We start from the raw sequence: 24,631 nt of genomic DNA, 5'->3' as shown, positions 1-24,631 counted from the left end.
AACTAAAATAACATTAACGTTGCACATGTAAGTAAATACATCAGCTAACATAATAGACCATTATTTTAAAGTGTTATCGAATATTTTAGAGAAGAGTAAAAAATATTATGTAATTCAATAAGAAATAACTCTAGAAATAGCCCTTTGTAGAAAGAGTTTTTTTACTTAATTTTTAAGAGAGCATTTAGTTTTTCCTTTTATAATTGTGTAATGCACTTGTATGTCTGCTTAATCTACTTGAGGTTAGTCTTCGTGCTTTGATCGAATACAAGAGGGCTTTTTTAACCAAGCAAGGAAGGAAGCAGCACATTAAAAAACTGTCATAAAAAACTATATGCAATTATACATCCCAAAGCCATCACTCTCCTAAGACAGAGGAGAAGTGGGAGACGTGGCCTGCGTCGAGTTCAGCCCGAGGTGCAAAAATACCCCAATTTTACAGAAGAACCTTCTCATTATATCACGTCGACAGTCTTCTCTGCTAGACAGTTGCTGCTTTTGGCAGCTTTAGTATTCCACGAAGGACTGCGCATTTAGTGCTGTATTTAAAAAAGGTAACAGGCAAGTCAAAGTCAAATTTAAAACATTGGCCTCGAGACAAGTGAGTCACAACAGTAGGTAGAGAAGCCTGCAATTTTGCAAACCACAATTCAAAAAGGAGAAAGAAGAGTGCCAGAGTAAATGCTGGTGTTGCTTTAGCCTTTGGATTTTACAGTGTACGAGAGGCCTATAAAACTGTGATTCTGTGGGTTAAAAATAAGATTATCATTTGATTTAAATCTGTTCATATGTTGTTCAAAATGAAACTCATGCAGTCATTAGGATACGTCTGTAATTAACATTTAATGTTAGTCTTTTGTTCAGGTTCACATTGTTCATGTTCATATATTCAGATTCAAATGTTTGCTGTTTTTCTTTCGTTTTTTAGCTTGTTATTGAGGAACATAATATACATACACTCACATATATATATAGTGGTCCACTACAGTGGACATGCTGTAAAATTAAAAATAAAAACAAAATGTAAAACCTCTAAATTGTAGAATTTAGTTTTTACCCAAAGTATGTTGGAAATCAAAGAAAAAATAAAGAAAAAAAATTCTTAGGGTGTCAGGAGGACATATGCATGTGTGTGTGTTTATATATATATATATATATATATATATATATATATATATATATATATGTGTGTGTGTGTGTGTGTGTGTGTGTGTGTGTGTGTGTGTGTGTGTATATACACAAACATACATACACTCTAAAAAGGAATGTGTTGAAAACAACACAACATGTGTTATTTTCAACACATTTCCTGAGTGTGCTCAGGGACAACACATGTTGAGTTAAGTTTAACACACAAAATGTGTCATAAAATGTAACACATTAATGTGCAGCTTAAGTTGACACACAGATGTGTTATTTTTGTATGTGTTTAACACAACTGTGTGTTACTATTCATTTTTTGTAATTTTAAATGTAAAAAATATTATAAATGTAAAATGAATATACAAAATCTCACAGGAAACATTAAACACTGTTCACATACTGTTTAATTTTCCCAAATGCATTCAAATGTTTTACAGCAATTCATTGTACATAATATAAAAACTCACTTTATAAAAGTATTCATTAAATTGAACTCGTATCTGTTACGCATGCCAATAAAATGTCAAATATGTATGAAACATATCCATTTTCAAAATTATTCTCTAGTGAAAGAAATAAATAACCATAGCACACTGTTTATACATTCACCCACATGTAAGGTGCTTGTCTTAACAAAATAAATCATTGTCAAATCTAGTCAAAACACTTCAAACATTTAGGTAACCCTTTATAGTAACGACACAATATAAATTATTTATTAAGCATTAGCAAGTACAGTAGTTAATTCACTGTTTGTTAAGCATTAAATCTACATTATAAGACATTAGTAGGTGGTTTCTATATACAACTACAAAGGCTGTTTTCTTGACGTATAAGCACATTTATAATGTGCCTAACAATTGTACTTTTATAATTCATACTTTCAAATACAAATGGTTTGTAAATAATGCAGTCCTTAATTTAGTAGTGAAAAAATAATCAGAAGCAAAATGTGAAGGTACAATTATTAAGCACATTAAACATTTACTTATAAGTCAAGAATACAGCATTTGTAAACCGCTAATGTCTTATAATGTATAGTTAACGCTTTACAAATTAATGAATTCACCATTTGCTAATGCTTAATAAATGATTTATAGTGTGTAGTTATTATAAAGTGTTACCAAAGTTTCAATCACTAACATGTTTAAAACAATATTTTGTATTTAGGAGATACATACTGCTGATCACAAAATGACAAAATGTCTAGAGGTCTGTAATCTATTAAGTCCCCAGACAGCAAAGCAAAGAGAAAACGATTTGTTCTGATGACACTGAAGAAAAAAATATGTTCATCAAAATACTTAACTCTTAAAACTCTCGTTCCCTGTGTGTCCTGACTCTTCAGAAGGGCATGAATTAATTTTAAAATGATCTGTTTAGATGTTTTAAAAAGGAATTTAAATTATGATATGCAACGATTTTGACTACAAATTAAAGTTAGGTTGTGACTATCAGAGAGTGCATGCATTTCCCTTAAATGCCAAATTACAAAATCATTTTAAAGACACTTTGGATAGGTGTACATGCTTATTTCAATTAGGTACAAGACTGCACCTTAGCAATTAATTCCATGACCTTTGATCGTGTGCAAGATGACTGGGACAAGGAAAGGTCATATATATATATATATATATATATATATATATATATATATATATATATACTCAAAAAAAAAGAAAAAACAGAAGACAGTTGGCATGGATACTGAAGATTGCACAGCCAGAAGAATTTGAAAAGTCTGTCTACAGCACAGGTCAGGCTTTCAGGATCGAGTGGAAGAGCAAAAGAGTCATTCTTTGCCACAGCTACAAGTACACGTACACGTACAAGGATCCATGTCCTAGACAACCAATAGAAACCAACTGCGGCTGAGCTGACTTCAGGGTCCCTTTCATGGATTCAGTGAGCAAAGATGTAACGGTGGTACCAGCCTTCAGGAATGAAACAATAAAAAGCATAAGAAAATGTTGCTGCATTAGAAACATTTTATTTATCATAAGCTAAACCAATAAAAACTATACCGGCACTTGCTCCAACAGGTAGGACACAGCAGAAGTCACACAGCATTTACTCCCAGCAACACTTCTCCCAGAGGCAGTGGGTGGAAGAAGATGAATAAGGATCTTTACAGTTTAACAGCTCATCTTGAAGTGAAGATTCAGGTCACATGCAAAATAAGAATTTAAACAAAATATATTAGAAATTAATATCTTTAATAGAATATTAATATTCACAGTTTTATCTTTTAAACTATTTTTAGAAAAGTGTGCACATGCAACAGATATTTTGGCTGAAACTACCATCATGCTGATTGTCAGCCATCTTCAGTAAGAGCCTGATGTCAATTTTCTTCTCCAAGATGCTATTTCTTTGAGTTCTGGAATTATCGTCCCTTCCCTTTTCTGGATAAACAAGTCTTCGTTCCCATCTGTGAGCTTGGAAAATTCAATGTCCATCTTTAAAGAAAGAAAGAAATCAGAAACAAAGAAATATTAATATTACAATTATGAAATAAATGTCTGTGTAAAGTTCTGTCTTAGTTGAGCATGTCTATTACCAAAGCTGGCATGTCAAGAAATCTGGGATAGTCCTTGAAGATTTCAGCAAGAGATTTTGAAGGGATTTTGTTGTTATCCATCTTTTTCTGTAACTGAAGGTTTGATTGATTGCAGTCTTTATTGATGATAAATTGTCTGGTGATGGTCGCATCTCCTTTATCAGAGACAACCACTCACTTGGTACGGTTTCACGGTTTCATCTGGACTTGGTGAAGAAGGTTGCGGTGTACAATGATGATGTTTTAAACTGTACACCCACTGGCTCTGTTGAAGCTTCCGTCTGACTGTGTGATGGCCTAGCAAAAAAAAAAATCCTCCTGACATTAGTAATGTAAAAACAGAACTAATGAAAGTCAAATAAATGAGCAACTTATATACACATTCCTAATAAATTCAGTTTATAATGTAAAAACATTCTTACATGTCCCTCATTTTCACCAAAGAGCACCTGAGGGGAACAATGACAGAATCTCTTTTGCTAGTACCAGCTTTTCTGTACCAGAAGGATAGCTAAAAAAGTAAAAAACAAATACAGTTGCATAAATTGCTTTTACACAAACATTGAAAAACATAAAAAAATTGACTAAACAGTGGTACTTCAGAATTGATTGGGATAAATTGTTAAATGTATTTATTTGAAATATTTTTTAAATGTAGAATTTATTTTAATATATAACTTATTTAAATAAATGTAATTTATTTAATTTGCAAATAAATACATCTTACATGGAATAAACAAACCACATACTCACAATCCATGTTTCTCTACAAGGACACTGACAGCAACTTTTTGACAGTGTTCATGTTCTCTCAGGATTGAAGAGGCTTTTCTTCAAGCAGCGTCAGCAAACTAGTTGTGTTGCCAGTCTGAGTTGAATCTGTTAAAGGACACTAAGAAATCCCAAAACATTTTATTTATTTAAATGTTTACGTTTATCTATAGTAATATAAAGGGATAAATATATTAATGTTTTACCTGTAATGAGTGCACACTTCTTTCTAATGAGTCCGGGGTGTAGCTTGCAATATAATATATTTGAAATTTGCCAAGCTCCTTTACTCCTGCATTTACATCAGTGTCAATGAACTTGAAAATCTGTCAAATTTCAATATTCAATCAAAAGATAGTTGAGACCAGTTTGACTAAGGCTATCAGATCTCCAACATTGCCATCTGTGAATAGTTTTCTCCATATTTCCTTTCTATCTATGAAGACAGTTGCAAGAACGCGGTGTAGAAGTGTTAAGAGTGACTGTAATTTGTTCCTCGACTTCCATCTCCTAAGAGAGAAATTCATACAGCACAATGAGAAAACAAACACCTGTAACTGTGTATGACAATAAAAAGTACACTTTTAAATAGTATGCGACTAGTAGGGTACCACAAAATGGCGCGCAAAATTGAGTACATTAAAGATCTTCATATTTTAGCTATTGTTTATGAATTTGCTCACACCTCGGCGCCATTTGGTGTCTGTACAAAGCACCCAACTAACTGCCGCAGAGCTTCATATAAGGTTATATATTAAATAACCTTATGATAATAACGTAAGGTTAAATGCATAAATTATATCCGGTAGCGTTACCTCGAGTGTCAGAGACGCAGAGGCTTTTTAAAGTGACGGCAACTCTTACACCAAAATGCAGTACATATTTAGGGTAAGTCTTTCGCCTTATATGTAACTCATTATTAACAATTCTGCCAAGTGCCAACGCAGCTTTACAAAAGACGCGCCAGATGCGTTAGCTTGCGCGGCTAAAGTTAATGTTACATGACAGAGTTGCCAAGTCCGTGTATCAGGAGTACGAAACATGAAAACATAATAAAAGTAACAAAAATAACTTCTTGGACAACTAACACAAAACATTCTCACGCAGAGTGGAAGAAATATTTACTATCGTAGACGAATTTTAATGAATTTCACTCACCTGAGGCAGAGAGGTGCGTTATCCGATAGAGCTCTGGGAGAGCGTCAGTTGAAAAAGAACGTCACTGCGCATGCGCGTGCAGAAAGTCACAGTATAAACCCCGAAATATAGAATTTTTAGCCACATACTCACAAATGCTTATTTTATATTACCATCATGATAAATAAACTACATAAACTCATAACACAGTGCCATTTGACTACAGGCAAAAATACATTGTATTCCAACATACTGTTTAAATGTGTTTAACACAGTCATTGTGTAAACAGTTAAGCACAATATTAACACACAATGTGTTCGTAGTAACACAAAATGTGTTACGACCTGTTTAACACATATTTTGTGTAAATTTTTAACACATCACTTTTAAGAGTGTACATACATACAAACATACATACTTTTTAAAAACATAATGCAAGTTAATTTTTAGTTTAATTAATTAAACTAAATTTTTAAACGTAAAACTAAACATTCTTAAAAGTAATCAGCTGTTCAGTGAAGAACCTTCAACTCCCATAGAATCTTGGATGCTCAAAGTTTCTTTAAAATGCTAAAAGTTTTTTTTTTTTTTATTATTATTAAATAGTACTTTTCACTAAAAAAGTTCTTCTATGGCATCACTGTGAACTGCTTTTTGGTTCATCTATAGGCTCCTTTATTTTTAAACATGCGGATAAAAAAACAAAGAAAAAAGTCTTTATCATACAAAAGCCTTTTACTGGTTAAAAAAAGCCTCAGTTTCCCCCTGTCTTATTCCAGGCCTTCTGGAGCGAGCTCTGCCTTGGCCCTTTGCGTGAGTGGAGCACAATAAACGATTTAATCAAAAATCCTGAACAAGCAAAACCCCACTGGCCGTGTGCCAGACCCTCCTTTTCAGGCCCACCACAAAGAGGCCAGAGCTTGGCTGCCTTCGCCTCCTGGCAGTGCAAGGCTAAACCACGTCTGATTATTAATTTTGGAGTTCAGACGAAGTGCCATGTCAGCACATTCCACTTCTCCACTGCACGTTAAACATGGGACTTTGCTCGCTTTTCCCTCATACGGACATGAAGCCGCTCTCAGTCTTTCCTCATTTTTATCCTTGATCCGTGTTCTATCTTTGCTTTCCTGGAACGAATTACAGAAACTTCCGAACTTAATTCTTGAGAAGTCCTGCTTCCATGAGTGAAACTTTGCTAAACCTTTTTTTGCCCATTTTCAAATTCAGGCTTTTAGTCAAGAACAATTTACTCCTGAAAAAAGACAAACAGTTATTACTGTCATGAATGATTATTCAATGTATTTTTATTTATGTAAAAAAAAATGCATTTTACATAAACAATGATATGAACACACTACCTGACAAAAGCCTTTCCAGGTTTTAGGAACTACAAATAATAACTCAATTTCTAGTTGATCAATTGGTATCAGAAGTGGCTTATATGAAAGGCAAAGACCTCTAGATTATGCTTATTTTACCAAAATAAAATATGATCATGCCTTAATTTTTAAATATTTAATTAGGACAGTAAGGTCTGACTTTGCTTAGGCAAAAGTCTTTTCATTTAACAAATAATGTACAATATAAAACATAAAGAATAATTATTGTGTATGACTCCCATAAGCTCGGAAGACTGCAGCCATATATCTCTGCAATGACTTAAATAACTTATTAATAAACTCATCTGGAATGGCAAAGAAAGCGTTCTTGCAGGACTCCCAGAGTTCATCACAATTCTTTGGATTTATCTTCAATGCCTCCTCCATCTTACAGCAGACATGCTCAATAATGTTTATGTCTGGTGACCGGGCTGGCCAATTCTGGAGCACCTTGACCTTCTTTGGTTTTAGGAACTTTGATGTGAAGGCTGAAGTATGAGAAGGAGCGCTATCCTGCTGAAGAATTTGCCTTCTGCAAATTCATTTCAAAACACATTTGGTCTTCTGCAATATTATGATTGAGACGCAGTTCAACAGATGATTCATCAGAGAAATCTACCTTCTGCCACTTTTCCAGAAGATCAACTAGAAGTTAGTATTTGTTGCTTTTACAACTGGGATTGAATACAAGACTTTTGTCAGATATTGTATGCCTTCATCTTCTAATAGCCAGGTTTTAAAAAATATTACAATAAGTAGAATTAAAACATGGTTATAGGAATATAGTATATATAGATACTTTTTTTGTTATGAAATTATATTCATTCCATCCATTTGAATGACCAAATATTTACATGAACTAATAAACTTAATTTTATGAGCAGAAACATTACATATTTACATTGTCATTTTATATGACAGATAAAGAAGGTGGTAAATTTATTTACCTGGTTATAACTGTAAACTTATAGTTTATGTTGAATCTGTAAATCTAAATGGATGGAACAAAATATGCATTAAATGGATTTATATATAAATGGATTTATACCCAATTCAATACAAATATTAAATGGGCCTAAATATTTTTGAGTGCATATCTAACAATATTCTTATTTTTCAATAAAAAAACAAGCAAAACAGCTTGGTCTAATCTTTTATCATTTCATTGACTCTGAAATAAACTTGTGATAATTAGATGTTTACTAAAATCTGAAAATGTCAAACTTGTCAAATCAAACTAACATGATGAAACAAAACTACGAGAGATAATCACAGAGTGAAACGCTGCAAACCCCACATAACTGTCAAAATCAACGTCTATTAAAATCACAGCTAATTTGACCTTTTAAAGACAACGCAAAAGTGTTTTCTCAAAACCACACAAATTCCATGCACATATTTTTCTAAGAAACATTCAAATGTTTCCTTCCTTTATTGTGGACACTGTTAATGTCGTATACAAAACGTCTGCTTGTGATCAATGATTAAAAAAAAACGAAGAGTAAGAGTTTATTCATAAACAAACTTCACTATAGCTGCAAACTCACTGGCACAAACACTCAAAACACACAGCAGGGTTTTTTGAGGGAAAAACAGCTGTGGCCCTGAAGTCATTGTTGGGTTTCAGAGAGAGAACCAACTAATCATTACCCAATTATAGTCGTCTTGGTAGCCTGCATTTTGGCTAGCCTGCAATTGAACGTGCCCTGCGAACAAAAACAACAACTGCAAAAACTAATCATGATACGATTACAGCAACAGCTTGCTTTACTCTGCTGTCGCTTCTTCACACCACTGTTGAGGCAACTGTGTGTGCATACGGCTGATTAACAAAAGCTAGCAACTTTTCCCCAGCTCTCGATTTTATTTGGGGTGCACAATATTATTAGAACATTTAAGAAGAAATATGATTTGTCCAGTGGCAGCTTTGTTACATTAATAATATATTGAATATGGGTATTAGGCATGGGCTGATACAAGATTCTAATGGTATGATAACCTTGAATTAAAAACAACATGGTGTCATGCCATCACAGTATTGTTATTACTGCTCTAAAACGTTCTTTTTAAACATCTGGGTAAAAAAAATATTTTTCTTAGATACAATATATTTATTTTAAGAATTTTAAAAAATATTTTGGAACAATAATTAATTCAGACTAAACAATTAAAATAAATCATTCTCTTTTGCTATCTTCATTAGTTTAAAAAAACCTAAGATTTCTTTAAAGGCATCTTTGGAGATCTTTCTTTTCTTTGGATATACAGTAAACCACTGCAATTTTCAGCTCTATAGCATGTTTGGATACTGGTGTATACGCAATTTGTTTTTCATGTTTGCTGAATCGTGGACTGACCAGTACCTTTTGACATAGATGGTCATTTGCTGCTGGAGAAACTGTTACCTTAAAAAAAACACATACAATCAAATACACATATACTGCAGGAATTTTTGCCGTTTTAAAACCACAACGTTTCCAAAACACGATAAACCTTGAAATCGGTCACCATCCCATGCCTAACTGGTACATGAACTGTTTGCAAAATAAATAAAAAAAAATTGACCTGCGTCAGCATTGGTTATCGGCCAACATGATTAATAAGTTAAAAGATGAAAAAAACATACAGTGCTCAGCATGTATAAGTACACCCCTCACAAATTTATCTTTTAAATTAAAATGTTTAATAGGAAGCTATACAATATTATATTTGGGCATTAGATAAGTCAGTACTGAAGTACAAATCTGAAGCTTATCTGACAAAATAACTAAGAGTCCAAAAACTAGTACACCCAAATGTATATGTTATAGAAAAATATTAAATACAAAGATTTTAAAAAGTGGAAAAATCAAGAGAAGCAAAAAAAAAAAGAAAGAAAAAAAAGGTTGAAATTTTGCAGGTTGTAATTTTTGTTTGCAATATTTTGCTTGAATTTAATTGATTTAACTTTCAATTTCTAAATATGTTTGGTGACTAAAATATTATTTTAATAAATATATCTGTTTAATAAATCTGTTTTGTTTAAATGCACCAAAATACAATGCCTACATACACTGAGAAATGGATACAAATACTCATTTTCAAAATGGGGTGCACTTAATTATGCTGAGTACTGTATATTAGCATTACTGATTTTACTACAAGTACAAGCGAGCTCAGCTGTTAGAATTTTTTTGGCTCGGGACTTCCGTTTTCATTCACTTCCATAGGTTTTTAGACATTGAGAGTAGCTTGTTGTGCTGCTTAAATTCTGAACTGATGAAGTCTTATTATATTATTATAGTTTTTATGTATAATCATGAACAGACTTGCAAGTAGTTGGACCGTTTTCTGCCCTTAGTTATTCCTAGCCATTTTCCAATTGGTAATGGATTGTTAGAGTTCTCGTTCTAGAGTTCTAGAACAAACCGCAAAAAGAGTGCACTTCCATATTGCAGAATAGGGTCAATGAAATGGATTGTTCTGCTACAGAGATTCTGATTTGTTGAGCAGTTTCAAAGCTATTGTAAATTACTACTTTATCAACATCTATGACTGTTGCTTGGCATCCATTCAGTGTTTCATTGGCAAAATCAGTACAGAGCTAAGTAAGTGTTTATTTGCTTCACTTTATTTTGTCAAACATTGTATATAATAACCATTTTATAAAAGCAATAAGCCCCATGAACCTGTGGATTACGGTAAATGTATAACAGCTAACCAGAGCTAGCTATAATTGTGCATATCATACTTTTTTTTCTGTTGTTATCGATGGTGTACCAGTGACACATTTTAATATTGTTTTAACACCCAGATCTACTGTAAACCATAGCTTCTAGGGCTTGCTGCTTTATCATGATCCTCTAGTTTTAGAGCTTTCCAAATAAAACTTAAACATTCGCCTACATTTTAATAGGTTAAATGGCTCACCTTTTGCAGATATACTAGTCTGTGTGGTAGTTTTTTTTTTTTTTTGCTTGACTTGCCTTCTAACGTGTTCATTAACTTCAATTCGGCCATGCTCTACTAATGAAAAATGATGTCTTTGTGCTGGGTGAATATGATTATGTAAGACAACTTTCACCCACATTGCTTTGTGCAGTTCAGTAATCTGGGCACCTCATTCATGGCTAACCGAAGGCCAAGCCCATTTCCTTTCACTGGAGCTCTAAACCCCTCGACATGTTTTAATCTTAATGCAGTGCAAATGGTATTAGGAAACACAACACACAAAAGCTGCAACTACAAGAGACAGTCTTATGTAGCTCAAGTTTCTTTTTGTTGAACATAATCGGCTCCAGGGCCGACAGCATTTCTGCACTGACACGGTGAAAAGGGAAAAGAAAGAAAGAATGGAAAAAGGAAAAACTCAGCAGTCTGATTGATATTAAATATTAACAATATATATGTACACTGGAGGTTTTTTTATACTTAGGAGTTCATCTGTCAATATTAATATTATTTTTAGCAAGTCTTTACATCAATGATCACTTTTAATACTAAATTTTAGTTTTAGTTTTTTTTTTTTTTACAAGAAAATATAAATCTAAAACAATTTGAAGCTTTAAAAAAGGTTTTAAAAATGCTATTTTATGTAACAAAAACAAACAGAGAGGGCTGTAAAACAATAAATTAAATCCCAGTAGTACCAGGAGTGTCTTGGTATTTCCAGATTTTTTTGTCACAATAAAAACAAAATGCTAATTAGTAAAAAACTATGAGTTAGGGATGTCCCGATCATGTTTTTTTGCACTTGAGTCAGAGTCATTTGATTTTGAGTATCTACCGATAGCAAAACATGATCTAATACTTCAATAATACATGAAAAAAGAATAAAGAAGAGCGAAAAAACAGATGAAGGATTTTCCTTATATTTTATTTAATTCACCTTACTTTAACATTCAGCAATTCTGTTAACAAACAGAGCAACTCTTCACTTTTGAACATTAGTGCAACAGTAAATATATAAAAAAAAAATCGAATATAAATACAAATAGCACATCAAAGTAAAATACCGGGCAGGCAATTCAAAGTTTACATATCTCACAGTTTGCTATGGCAATGTTGTCGTCATCCACTTTATAATACCACCAGACCGCAGATATACTCGCGCTTTCTGCTTCAAGCTGCCTCCGTGTTCTACTTTGCTGGTATTTAACCAATAGCATCTCTGCAACAAAGTGATGCCATGCCGCACTCATTGCTGTTTTTGCGTATTAAGAAAGACATACATACACATATATTTAGAGTTCTGATCAGGAGGTAATGTCCGATTCCAATCGAGGCTGAAACCGAGTGATTAGGCCTGATTATCGATCATGTTATCGAGCTGGACATCACTGCTATAAATTAGTGTTTTTTATGTTGGTTGATTCCTGGTGATCTTAAAATACATGGTTGTATCTTGTTAGGGATCATTGCAACATATTTAATGCATATTTTGTTGCACTTAAAATAACATCAAACTGTTAAATCTATTGGGTTTGTAAAATTAAATTCATTATCATTTTGTTTTGAGACTATGATCATTTTTGTTGGCATAACATGGGACTGCATGGATAGACTACATTTATTTTAAACAAGGAATATAGATTTCCAGAAAAGAGAAAACTTGTATTTAGCAATGTTGGGCAATTAAAACAGTTTCTGAAATGTTTTTGAGTTCTGTGGTTATTTTTTTATTTTACCAATAAAACACTAATAAAATGAATTCAAATAGATTTTGTGGCCCCCCAGTAATCAAAGTATAATCACAAAAGTACCTAGTAAGACTATTACACCTTACTGGATTTTTGTCCTTTACAATAAAATGCATTTAGTGCTAATAAAGCCTGTTGTAACGTTCAAGTAACAATATGCCCAGCATTTGAATGCCGGCCAAAGCACCATGGGAAAGACTCAAACTCCAATGCAGGCTCAAATCGGAGGCCTTAACTAGCCCTCAACTAATTCTGTGAAAGAAAGTTCAGGGTAAGGAGCTGGGGGAAAATTCAAGGGGCCTTCTCTTTCTGAGAATTGTAGAGAGTGGATAGTTTATAGCTGCCTGGAGACAGTATCAGAAGAGTCTGTGAAACAGAGGAGGAGGAACAGGCGGAGACTGAACCAAATGCCAAGCCATGGTTCACTTCAACAAGCAGTAAAAAAGAAAGAAAAAAAAGAAAGAAAAAAAAGAAAGATAGAAAGGAGACCTTCTGCCACAGGCTGTGAAACAACCAAGTTTGACTTTGTGCAACATTTTTGTTAGAAATGTCTTCGTGGATTTTAAGGAAATCAGATTAAATCTTTCTTACACTGAATAAGATTAACTTAAATATGGAAAAATGGCACACACTAGAGCAAACCCCTGCTACTAATTACATTAGTATAGACTTGTGCAAGTATTTTAATTTTTTTTGCGATTAATTGTCAAAGCTTTTAAACCTTAATTAATTAATGAAAATATTAATAATTATGTAATAAGTAATTATTCACTGTATTTTGAAGTGTCCACATTATCAATATTGTGCATGTTCATGATTACAAATTATTGAATATTGGCATGTCTACATAGCCATAGTTTTACGCTGATATTTCACTTCCAAAGTTGCAAGCATATCTTCAGATTTCTGATAAGTTTCCTTATGATATTAAAATGGAATGACATCCTATGAAAATGGAGACAGAATCAAGTGGTCTCATTTTGTTTTATATTCTTGTATGTTATAAATAAAATAATGCCAGAGTGAAGTTGTTTTTATCCCTTTCCATTTTTTTCCAGCTTAAATGTCGATGTTTAACCTTTTGATGCGTACGATCAGATTAACATCGGAGCACTCATTACCCATAATTACGCAGGGGGTCAGCAAGACTATTTGTGTTGCGCGTTTCAACAATGAACAGGAGTATAAACATGGTTACATAACATAAACATTACATATTTTAGTCCTTTCTATTAACCTCAATTTTTTTCCTTAAGAAAAAGTAATTTACTATTCCTTGATACATCCACAAATATACCAATATCAAATTGAAATCAGAAATGAACAGTTTAAACATTAAAATGAAAACAAATCATTAAATCTGTTAATGTCTAACCCAAACTATGTCTGCCTAAAATATATTAAAGGCTTTTTTTTAAATAATCGTAGTAGTCAAGAAAGTTGCACTGCTGTCATATTATCCTCATCTTTATACATTCTGCATACCAAGCGTCAGCTACCGTTTGTAGATATCAGATATCATGTGTTTTTACTCATTTGACAAATGTTTTAACCAGTTAAACTCTGCTGCTATTTTGGGATTTCCACCTGGATTTTGCCTACCCAAATTTAAAAGCTTCCCAAATTCACATACAGAGGTGTAAATGCAAAAATTTGGTATCATTTTAAGGAAAACCCTTTGAATTTACATATATAAATACATACATACATACATACATACATACATACATATATATATATATATATATATATATATATATATATATATATATATGTATACATGTATATAATGTGTGTGTGTGTATGTATACATGTATATAATGTGTGTGTGTGTGTATGTATACATGTATATAATGTGTGTGTGTGTATGTATGTGTGTGTATGTGTGTGTGTATATATATATATATATATATATATATATATACACACATACACACACATACACACACACACACACACACACACACACACACACACACACACACACACACACACACACACACACACACACACACACACACGATATACATATATACATATAAGCCTTTAAATGTTATTTTAAGCTGTATAGAAGTGTCTTGAAAAATATCTAGTAAAATATTATTTACTGTCATCACGGCAAAGATGAAAAATATCAGTTATTAGAAATGAGTTATTAAAACTATTATGTTTAGAAATGTGTTGAAAAAAAATCTTCTCTTCGTTAAACAGAAGTTGGAGAAAAAATAAACGGAGGTAATAATTCAGGGGGGCTAAGAATTCGGACTTCCAACTGTATTGTGCAGCCCTAATAGACAATCTATTGTGTCGTAATTTGTTTCAAGGATTTCGGATCGACACTTCCAATCACAATCTAGCAAGCGTTCTTTAAAAGAAGTTTAATAGACATCCAAATAGGCAGTTTTTGGACTACTGCTCTTGACCTCTATTAGATTTTAACAAAAAAGTACCCTCGTTTTAGCCAAGATGTCTATGTTTGAACATCTTTTTAACATCTTTTTAACACAAAAGAAGTAACACGTAACAAAGTTTTCTGTTAAGTGTGTTCCATGCAACAAACTCATCTCTATTGATCTAAAAACATGATCTCAATTATAATCTTGAACCTTTTAAAGAATTTATTATTTAAATGCACATCTTGGAGTCTCCATCCAAGGCTTATGCGATATCAGACGACGATACTTTGCATTTTTACTTTTTACACAACAGAAAATGCTACATTTAACCTAGAAATCTGCCTTTAATAAGAGTGGAGGAACTATGACGTCACTTTGTAGGCTAATCGGCTGCTAGCATAAAACTGGTTTCCTCGTGAAAATGCCTATAGGATTTTCCCATAGGCTTTTCGAATATTGCAAATAATAAGCTCTGTGTTCAAACACTGTTCATTACACTTACACGTTTTGTCCAGCCGGATAATCCTCACATGAAAATATAACTTTGAACACTTTTGGATCTTAAATGCAAACGCAAGAATTGAAAAGCTAACATTAGGCTATAAACGGACTACAGTGCCCTCGGGGCGCTCGCCTGTGATGTCAGCCCCACCCTGCTACAGACAACTTATTAAGCTTATTTTTAGAAATAATGTCCATGACAAAGAGTTAATCTCTCTGTTTATTATATTATAATTCACGCTAGATATTATAAACAAATAAATACGCAAAAACATATAGACCTATGGATCGTTTTTACGTGGGAAATAGGTCTGTTTTGCTTTACAGTTGTTCTAAAAGTTTTAAAACGGTGTGTATAAATCTGCCTATATAGTATTATCATAAGACATATTTAAATAAGTGTATCGCTCGCGTGCACACAGCCTGCTTACCTTAACAGACGACAAAAAATTAGGCGTGAGGAGGAACAAGTCTATCGAATGCCTGCAAGTTCCATCATGGACACAGAGCAACATTCAATTTTCCTTTTTTGTCACGAAGTACAGCGAAAAGCAGCCCATACAGTCACATCTGCTATACATCTTATGGAGGAGTGTAAATATTGCAGTTATGACAGAGTTAAACGTGTTCAGATGAAGAAAAAAATGACGAATAATCACTTGATCACGCTTGAACAACAATTAACATGAATGTATTTTTACACATTTCTTCACACGTTTGCAAAAGACAGGCTGCACTGGTGAGCAGTATCTTTATATAATCGTTTATTAAAATAAAAGATCAACAAATGAATCTGTCTCGACAGCCTTTACAAGTGAGGGCATTATCTACACACAATCTGAATTCCCAATTAGAATAATACTACAAACTATAAAATACTATTCATGAAAATACCTAAACAACAGACAAATCCAAATGCCTAACACAAGCACAAGAGTCCAGACCAGATCAGCTTGATGACGTATAATGTCCCCGACACCGCCTGTAGTCCCATTTAGCAACTTGATAGCAACCGTCTTTTAAAAAAAGCATAACCGATTTAAAAATTCAGTAAGTCAGTGAGCATCACACACTGAACATGATGTGTGCAGAGCAGTGATGAAGACATTAAACTTCTCAAAAAACAGTTACAAAGGAGACATTGAAGCAAAAAAAAAAAATAATTGTAAAAAATAAAATAAAAATCACCTTATGGAGTGAGAATGTGCCAATGAAGCTAAAAGCTCTACCTGATACATACAGCTCTCCAGATTGGCTTAGTGAACTGCCAGGCCTCTAAACATACTATGATTTACTGCTTCCTGAGGGCATAAAGGGAGGAGGAGAGAGCTCGGGGAAAGGGCCAGAGCAATACAGGAGCAAAGATAGTTTGGGGAAGGAGTCACTACATAATTTCAGATGGTAAACGTCTGCATTTACAAAGTCAAGCGGTGCTAAATAATGAAAAAATTGAAAAAAAAATTAATAAAATTTGTAAGTTGGTAAAGAAAAAAAAAACTATAAAATCCCAGTTTTCCTATGTAAAAAATAACATCTAAATAAATGAATGACATTAAAATTAAGCGAAATAAATCGTCATCATAGTTCACTGCACTTCCGTACGGGTGAACAGAAATACAATTAATGTAATTTTTGCATTTTCATTTGACCAAACAGCCTTGCTAAACGAAATGTAAAAATCCTGCAAATTTAAAGTTAACATTCTTTTAAATCAGCTAAAAGGTCATATGATTGTGACTTTGTTGATACAAATTGGCAGGTCAGATTAGGGCTGCAGTGCTGCACAGAAAGAAAAAAAATACTGTTTTCCTGCAATATAAATAAAGAAAAATACAGGAATTTTCACCAGATGATTTTAATAGCTATATTTGGAAATCATTTTAAATAGCGTGTGCTGATCTTGTTGCATAAAAAAAAAAAAATCAATAAGTAAATTGTCAAATATTTCAAACTGATCCATTTTTGTGATATTTTTTGTGAACTTTAAGTAAATCCTAATGCAAAACGTGCCATCTAATCGAGTTTAAGAACATGTCCACTGTTCTCACTGAATTTCAATGAGTTTCAAAAAATATTTTTCTTTTTAGTTAAAATTAAAAAAAATTACCCTCCCATATAAAAGGTTAGTACTAAAATTCCTTTTGTTTTACCAAACAATTCTAGAATTAATAATTACAATTTAATTTCTCAATTTAAATTTCAATCACCGACTTAAACTTTTATTTTGACAGCTTCATGGTATCGGCTGTGTAAAGGCCGATTTATACTTCTGCATCAAGCGAATGCTCCAGCACAACCTTCGCGCAGTCGCATAGCCCTCGCCGTGGATGACACTAATGCACACCTCTCAAAAAATTTAACTACGCGTCACATCGACACGTAGCGTAAGCTCTGTGATTGGTCGGCTTGGTAGCTGTAATCAATGTGGGTGAGACTGAGAGCCGCATGAACCCGTTGAAGCGAGTGTTTACAAGTGTCAAGTCCCGTGATGTAGCTTTAGGTGGAAACTGTTGTTTTGTGTTTACCTTAGGATTAATGTTGTTGCACGTCTGCCGGTTCCTGCCTCTGAATGAGTGAGTTTTTGCTACTTGTATATTAAGGTAACGTTCAAAATAAAAAAAACACCTGTGAAGAAACTCGACACAGAGGAACATAAAAACCTCACTGCCAGCTAACGTTTCAGAAATGTTATTGCAGAGCAACACAAACAGAACGCACAAGTATAAATGCAAGACTACCAGCAAGGCAGGCGCCATGGGTCATGCCAATCACTCGACACAAAAGTAAAAGTCAGCCTTAAATGCTGAACATCACTCCAAAGCTTGTAGAGAATACTTAATTAAATCTCAGTCTGCACAATCATGTGACAACTGCGCAAACTCATATCTCGATACGAAATTTATTTTCATACAAAGTGGAGCATTGGTCAGTTCCCCAAACTTGAGTCACTTTTAAAAGTTTTCAAAAATTCATGTCTGATAGTCTGCATTCACACTGTAAATGGCAAAGATGCTATGACCAGAAAAAAAAAAGCGGGCGCTAACTGATAGCTGATAATAAAGGAGCGCTCTTTTCTCCATTCCTGTATTTAATCTGTTCACAGGGTTTACCTTTTTTTTGACAAGTTGTTTTACTATAGTTTATGACATAAAAGTCCTCATTTGGCCATCTAGGCCTTTTTAAACCAGTAGGCATCTAAATGTAATGTCCATGGTGTGATGTATGATGTGATGCAAGCGAAAGTTTTATATTAGTTTAAATTAGTTATGTAGTGGATGTTGCGCCTTCTCGATAGCATGCTTTTACTTGTGCTACATGACAATTAGGGCTGGGCGATATGGAAAAAAAAAAATCTAGATTTTTTATAAAGTTTGACCGATTTACGTTTTCGATTTTTTTTATTGTGTAACTAGTCACCTTAAAACATTACAACAACAAGACTGACATTCTCTTTATAAGTAACTTGAAAAAACATCTGGTTAAGGAACACTGTATTTTTAATGGCCATGCCATACATAAATTGGTCAACAAGGTGTAAATAAATTTAATACAAATTTATGAGTTAAATATCGTTGCAGAAGATTTAAAAAAATATTTGTGTAAATATTGCAGCTGCAGGAATAAAGAGGTATTTTTTGCAAATTTTGCTGAGCCTAGGAAAGATTGGCTGTCAGCTCGGCTTTGACTTTGTCTTCTTATTGAATGACAGGTTGTAATGCTGCCTTTTTCTTAAAAAGATACAGTGGAAGTAAAGAACTGAACATGGAAACTGTAAAGCCTCATTTAACCCAATGTGTGAAGTTGTGGACGTATAGCAGGAGCAAATAAAAGCACCAGAGATGTGTGTCTAATATAAAATTATATATTTAATCTATTTTTCTTTTTCCCCCTTTTAAATATTGATCATTTGATGCGCTTTGCACCACTCTCTGTATTATGCTGCCTGATCTGTCTGGTTTTCAACTAGGTCCGCTAAATGACATCATGGGGGCGGGTACTTTCACTTTTCACTGCTACAGCGCTGCTCACCTCTGCTGGTGTATAAATCAAAAGATCAGCGCGGTTCAAACTAAGATCGGCAGGGTTTTTCACATGGCAGGTTTTTACATCCTTCATACATGTTGAGATCGAGTTTATGAACTTGATGAGGTAATATGTCTTGACAATCCACACAGACATGACTTAGTAAAGCGTGAAGTCATGTAGGATTTCACTTGTTGCATTAGTCTTAATGTAAATCCCCTCGCAGTGCTGGAGTAGCGTGAGAGTGGACCAAAGCACGTTTGATGCAAAGGTATTAACAAAAGAAAAATACACAACTTAAGACACTTAAATGCTTGTATTTGTTTTATTTGCACTAGCTCTGCGATGCATGCCCACAACTTCATGTATTGGGTTAAATTAGGCTGTCCAGTCTCTGTGTTCAGTCCGTCACTACCATGATTGAAACCCAGACAGGCAGTCAAGCAGGTCGCACACTAGAAACGCCGCGACACGGCGCGCACATGACAGTTTAAAGTATCACACACCAGATGCGCACATTCGCATGATATTTAACATGAAATTAATCAGATTTATGGTTTGTGCTTTGTGGCGCGGCTGAAATATGAACTGCGTCCTGAATCGTGGCTGGGGAGCGCCAGTGTGTGTATAAACCTATGATTCGAATTCTAAAATCCATGGCGCTGCATGGTGCTGCGAGGCGCATCGAGAGCGGCACTTCAGGTGTGCGACATACAGAGAGTGAACCAAAGCGCATTAAGGCCATTATAATGTATCAAATATTTTATTTAAAAAAAAATAAAAGAATTTGCGATTTCTCGATTTGATATAAAATTAAATCGTCGTCAAAATGTAAATTTGAATTAATCGAAAAAAAATAATAAAAATCACCCAGCCCTAATGACAATACAACTTTTATAAATTAAATAGGCTTTTTTTGTCCTTGTGTATGAGATTTAATGTTTGGGACATCAGAGTTATATCTATATATCATTCACTACGGTTTTTAATGATGCGCGACTCACATTGACAGGTAAAAATTCAATCTACACGCTTAACTGCAGAAACGAGGGCACAGATTCGATTCATATCGGATAAATTTCCAAATTATAACAAGGCCGGAGTCTGATTTGAGTAAATCAGAATCCAGTATTTTTCCTGTTTACACGTACATGGGCCATATCTGATCTGTCACACATAAGAGAAAAAAAATCTAAATTGAGTCACTTGAACAGTGCAGTGTAAATGCAGCCTAAAAGATCTGAGTCTGATTTTAAAAGAATATCAGTCAGTCCAAAACAGGTTGTGACATCTTATTAGCACATATTAAGTCAGCCATTGGTTAACAGGGTTAAAACAAAGCCAGAGAACTAAAAGCCGACAGTCTTACCCTGCAAGGAGGCTGTTGGCTCAGGTCTGGGAACAGCAGGAAGTGGTCTCTGAGAACGAGGCTGGCAGTACGGCGCTGACAATTTCACAGGTCCCACATACTGCACATATGTCCCTGGAAAGTCTCCCCTCTGTTTGGTTCGCTCATTAAAGCCCAAGATCCAGCCGATGCATTCGGGGTGCTGCTCGTCGCCCTCTTTGATGCCCAATGACAGCAGAGACCCTTTGTCCACTGTCAGGATATCACCAGGCTCAAGGTCAATGTCATGCTCCCAGTCCTTACGGTAGGAGTAGATGGATCTGTACTGGAAGCCATCCGCAGCCATTTTCAGAGTATGAAATGACAATCACCTCAGGCAGAAGAGCATCGAAGTAAGGAACAAACTTTGAGGGTGCAATTGATGTCGTACCGTGGGACGTTTCAATAATAGCTAAGCACTACTAAACAGAGCTCATGGGCAGGCATGCGCGGTAGGAATGGCTTAGACCTGGCCGGTGTTGGCCGTACAGGCCACTTTCCTCAACTTGAACCCGCGGTTCAACCAAATGATGGAACAGAGGGAATGCAGCATGCTCACTGAGGCACCGGAAGAGAAAAGAATAAAAATGAAGTCCTTCACAGAAATCTTTTGCCAAATCAGCTGGTGTCGTCTTATAGCAGGTTGCTCAACATTCCCTCTCAAGATGTTATCCTCCCCCAGTGTAATGTGATGACTGTATGGAGAATAAAAGACAGGAGTGTGTTTAGAGCAAAATACTCATAATCTAAACATACAATTACAATTTATTCTGTACGATTACATGAGCAGTTATAATCGAGCAACAGATTGCGTACTCCAGTTACAGCCTTTATCTCAGTCCAAGTATATATGACAGAATGCGTTTAATACATTTGAAAGCTTTAATACAGGTTGTGCGTCACCTCAGTGTTTTAGAGAAAGTGCACATCGCCGAAACCAATTGTAGCTCGATTGCACATGCTGGACGAGCTCCAAAGGCATTATCAGATAATCTGACTTAAAAAAAAAAAAACAGATTCAATTTCATTTTGACTATTTACAAACGATTCAAATAATCAGACTGAAATCAACTTTTAAAGTGCGTGATGCACCTAATAAATGCGTCATGCCATGAAAACATGAAGTCATTCTGTAAGACCAGGTACAAATCTCAACCGAGAAACAAGCTACCGTACTTACCTCGAAAAAAAGAAGAGCTAGAAATAACAGCACCCGTAATCTTACAGTAACAACCAAATATTTCAATTTCAGCAAATTCTCAAAAAAGGTAACAGTTCAAAATTTGTCACAGCTGAAGACTGATGTTGGTGGATTACTCAAGTTTCAGATTCACTCAATATGAAGTCCATACTTGTCTAAGCATCAAAATTGATGTTGTTAAAGCATCACTTGTATGTTGAACCTATAAAGGAAAAAAAATACAACCTTTTTTTTTCCATGCGCATGCGCACCTTCGAACTAGGGGCTTATGGTCAAATAACACGAAAGTGGCACATTAAAGCTTTACAGATGCTGTGGAAGCACTGCAATCGAATAAACAACGGCAAAGTGTTTATAAGCAACACAGGGCAAAACTCACCCCACTTTGACCAAGCGCACTAAGGTCTCAGTCCGACATCCTCTGTGTGGAAAAGAGAGGTGCAAGCGCAGACACGTGGCACTGACATACCCAACCACAGCCCGCAGTCCTCACACCACCGAAACACCCCCTCCGAAATACGTCATCCCCCTTTCCGCCTTTTCATCATTATAACTAAAGTACTTTGTGCAATGCTATTGCTACAGTAGTTCAGTCAACTCATTTAGGAAAAAAGAAAAGGTCCATTCTGAGTCTGAAAGTTCTGCGGAGAGATATCTTCATCTTTACAGGCAATCATACGGCTTGAACTGCTGGAAGACGGCTGACAAGATTTGCATGCATCCTTTCCTCCCCTTTATTCAGTCTGAGCAGAGCAGAGCAGTTTGCAAAACACTGTGACCAAGGCAGAGCACAAAATAATTAATGAATCGAGGCAGGAAACTCACTGTTGCTACAGAAGGGAAAAGGTAATCCTGGCTTCCTATTGGGCAGCATATGGCCATGTGCTCAAGAATCACCAGAGAAGCTGGGGCAAATCAAGCAAACGTTCTAATATTAGAAAATGTATCTAGGCAGTGATCAAACCCCAAACCTTTAAACTAGACTTTTTTACTACAATGCACTTTTTTGTAGCTATAATAGGAATATATTGATGCTTTTGTGTGATGTTGTAAATGTTTAACAAGCAATGCAAAGTCAAATATCTATAGGATCAGGATTATGACAAACTGTTTGGATCTTTTAAACAGCAGAGGACTGGATTCAGTTCAGTATGATTCTGTGCATGTCTTCTGCCTCAGTCTACCAAGGTAGGAGTTTTATCTATGCATTGGACACTTAAGAATTAAGAAATTGGTACTTTTGTAAATGCTTGCTAAGCATGAAAATGATGACAAAGCTTATGCACTAAATTTTCTCTGTCATTTATTTATTTTTATTTCTTTGGCTGAAATGCCTTGACTAATTCCCATGAGTCTGGTGACAGACAGTGATCTCTAAACAATATGTTCTATTTAAGCATGAAGCGTGAAGGACTAAAGGAACGGCATACAGAAAATACCCTCTGGATACATGGCATGGTTCATTTAAGGACGATGTTGCTAATTAAAGATCAAGTGTATAAATTTCTTTAGCTTGAAATGTGTTCTCATGAAAATGTGCATTCAACTATAAGCAAGCCCTTTGCATGCTTATTCCCATAAAGTGTAAACACTATGGTGCTTTCAAAACATTGCTCTGTTTGTTTGAGCATCTTGACCAGTCCAACACAAGCTCAACCAATGCTGTTAGTTTGGGGGCAGGGCTACTTTTCTGATTTCATATGTACTGATAATTTTAGTTTTAACATTACTTTAAGTTCCTTGTTGTAGAAATCTTAATAACATTAGGTTACAACCTAAAGCTAAAAAAATATGACACAACAGAATTTTTCTCAATGTTATGACTTGCATTTAAAGGAATATTTTGTCCGTGCTAATAGCCAAGAGGTTAGTGCATCGACTCATAGCACAGAGGTGCTCTCAGCAAATCGAGTTCGTTTCCCAGCTCAAAGTCCTGTGCCAATCCTTCCCCTATCTCTGCTCCTCACACTTTCCTTTCTATAAAATCTCGACTGTTTTACACCAATAAAGGTAAAAAATCCCTAAAAAATAATTTTTAAAAAGAAAAAAAATTATGCCACAATTTACTCATCCTTTACTTGTTCCAAAAGTTTCTTTCTTCTGTTGAACTTAAAAGATATTTTCTGTATTTTTCAGATGTATTACTTTTTAAAAAGATATTATTTGTCTTACTATTCGATGCATGCAGGTTTCCAAGATTAGTCAAAATATCTCTCCATTTGTGTTAAACAGAATAAAGAATTTCATAAAGGTTTGGAATCATATTTGGGTGGGTAAGCAAGGAGTAATCTTTCATTTTTGAGTGAACTATCCAAGTGCAGCAAATTATAAAAAATGAAAATGCAGGGCAGGATTTTAGTAATGCATGTAAAAATTAACCTACCAAAATGTATACAAATTATTTTGTTCAGAATGACTGTCTGTGTGTTGTTTAAAACGAAACTAAATAATTAG

At 34.5% G+C, this 24,631-nt stretch overlaps 1 protein-coding gene and 1 long non-coding RNA gene across 4 annotated transcripts in view; both read right to left on the bottom strand.

Moving 5' to 3' along the window:
• pik3r2 (phosphoinositide-3-kinase, regulatory subunit 2 (beta)) overlaps window positions 1-24,631 on the bottom strand; it is a 56,290-nt gene that overhangs the window by 27,474 nt on the left and 4,185 nt on the right. The window contains exons 1-2 of one of the 3 annotated variants that reach the window (XM_005163370.6): window positions 22,557-22,981; window positions 20,959-21,671 (exon numbers count right to left, since the gene is read on the bottom strand). In XM_005163370.6, coding sequence (XP_005163427.1) covers window positions 20,959-21,283 — 325 coding nt within the window. In that variant the 5' untranslated portion in view covers window positions 21,284-21,671; window positions 22,557-22,981. Of the gene's footprint in view, window positions 1-20,958; window positions 21,672-22,556; window positions 22,982-24,631 lie in introns of those variants that run through there. The other 2 variants (XM_005163369.6, NM_212822.2) reach the window with 2 other exon arrangements.
• Window positions 2,946-5,689, bottom strand: LOC101882114 (uncharacterized). Its single transcript, XR_002455928.3, has 9 exons — window positions 5,633-5,689; window positions 4,681-4,984; window positions 4,457-4,595; window positions 4,126-4,214; window positions 3,882-4,000; window positions 3,704-3,796; window positions 3,447-3,602; window positions 3,168-3,290; window positions 2,946-3,077 (listed from the first exon to the last, which is right to left on the bottom strand). It is a non-coding gene; the product is annotated as an uncharacterized lncRNA (long non-coding RNA).

This window comes from Danio rerio, chromosome 2 (assembly GCF_049306965.1).
Source record: "Danio rerio strain Tuebingen ecotype United States chromosome 2, GRCz12tu, whole genome shotgun sequence".
Lineage (NCBI taxonomy): Eukaryota > Metazoa > Chordata > Actinopteri > Cypriniformes > Danionidae > Danio > Danio rerio.
This window is presented reverse-complemented; position numbering and strand designations above follow the sequence as displayed.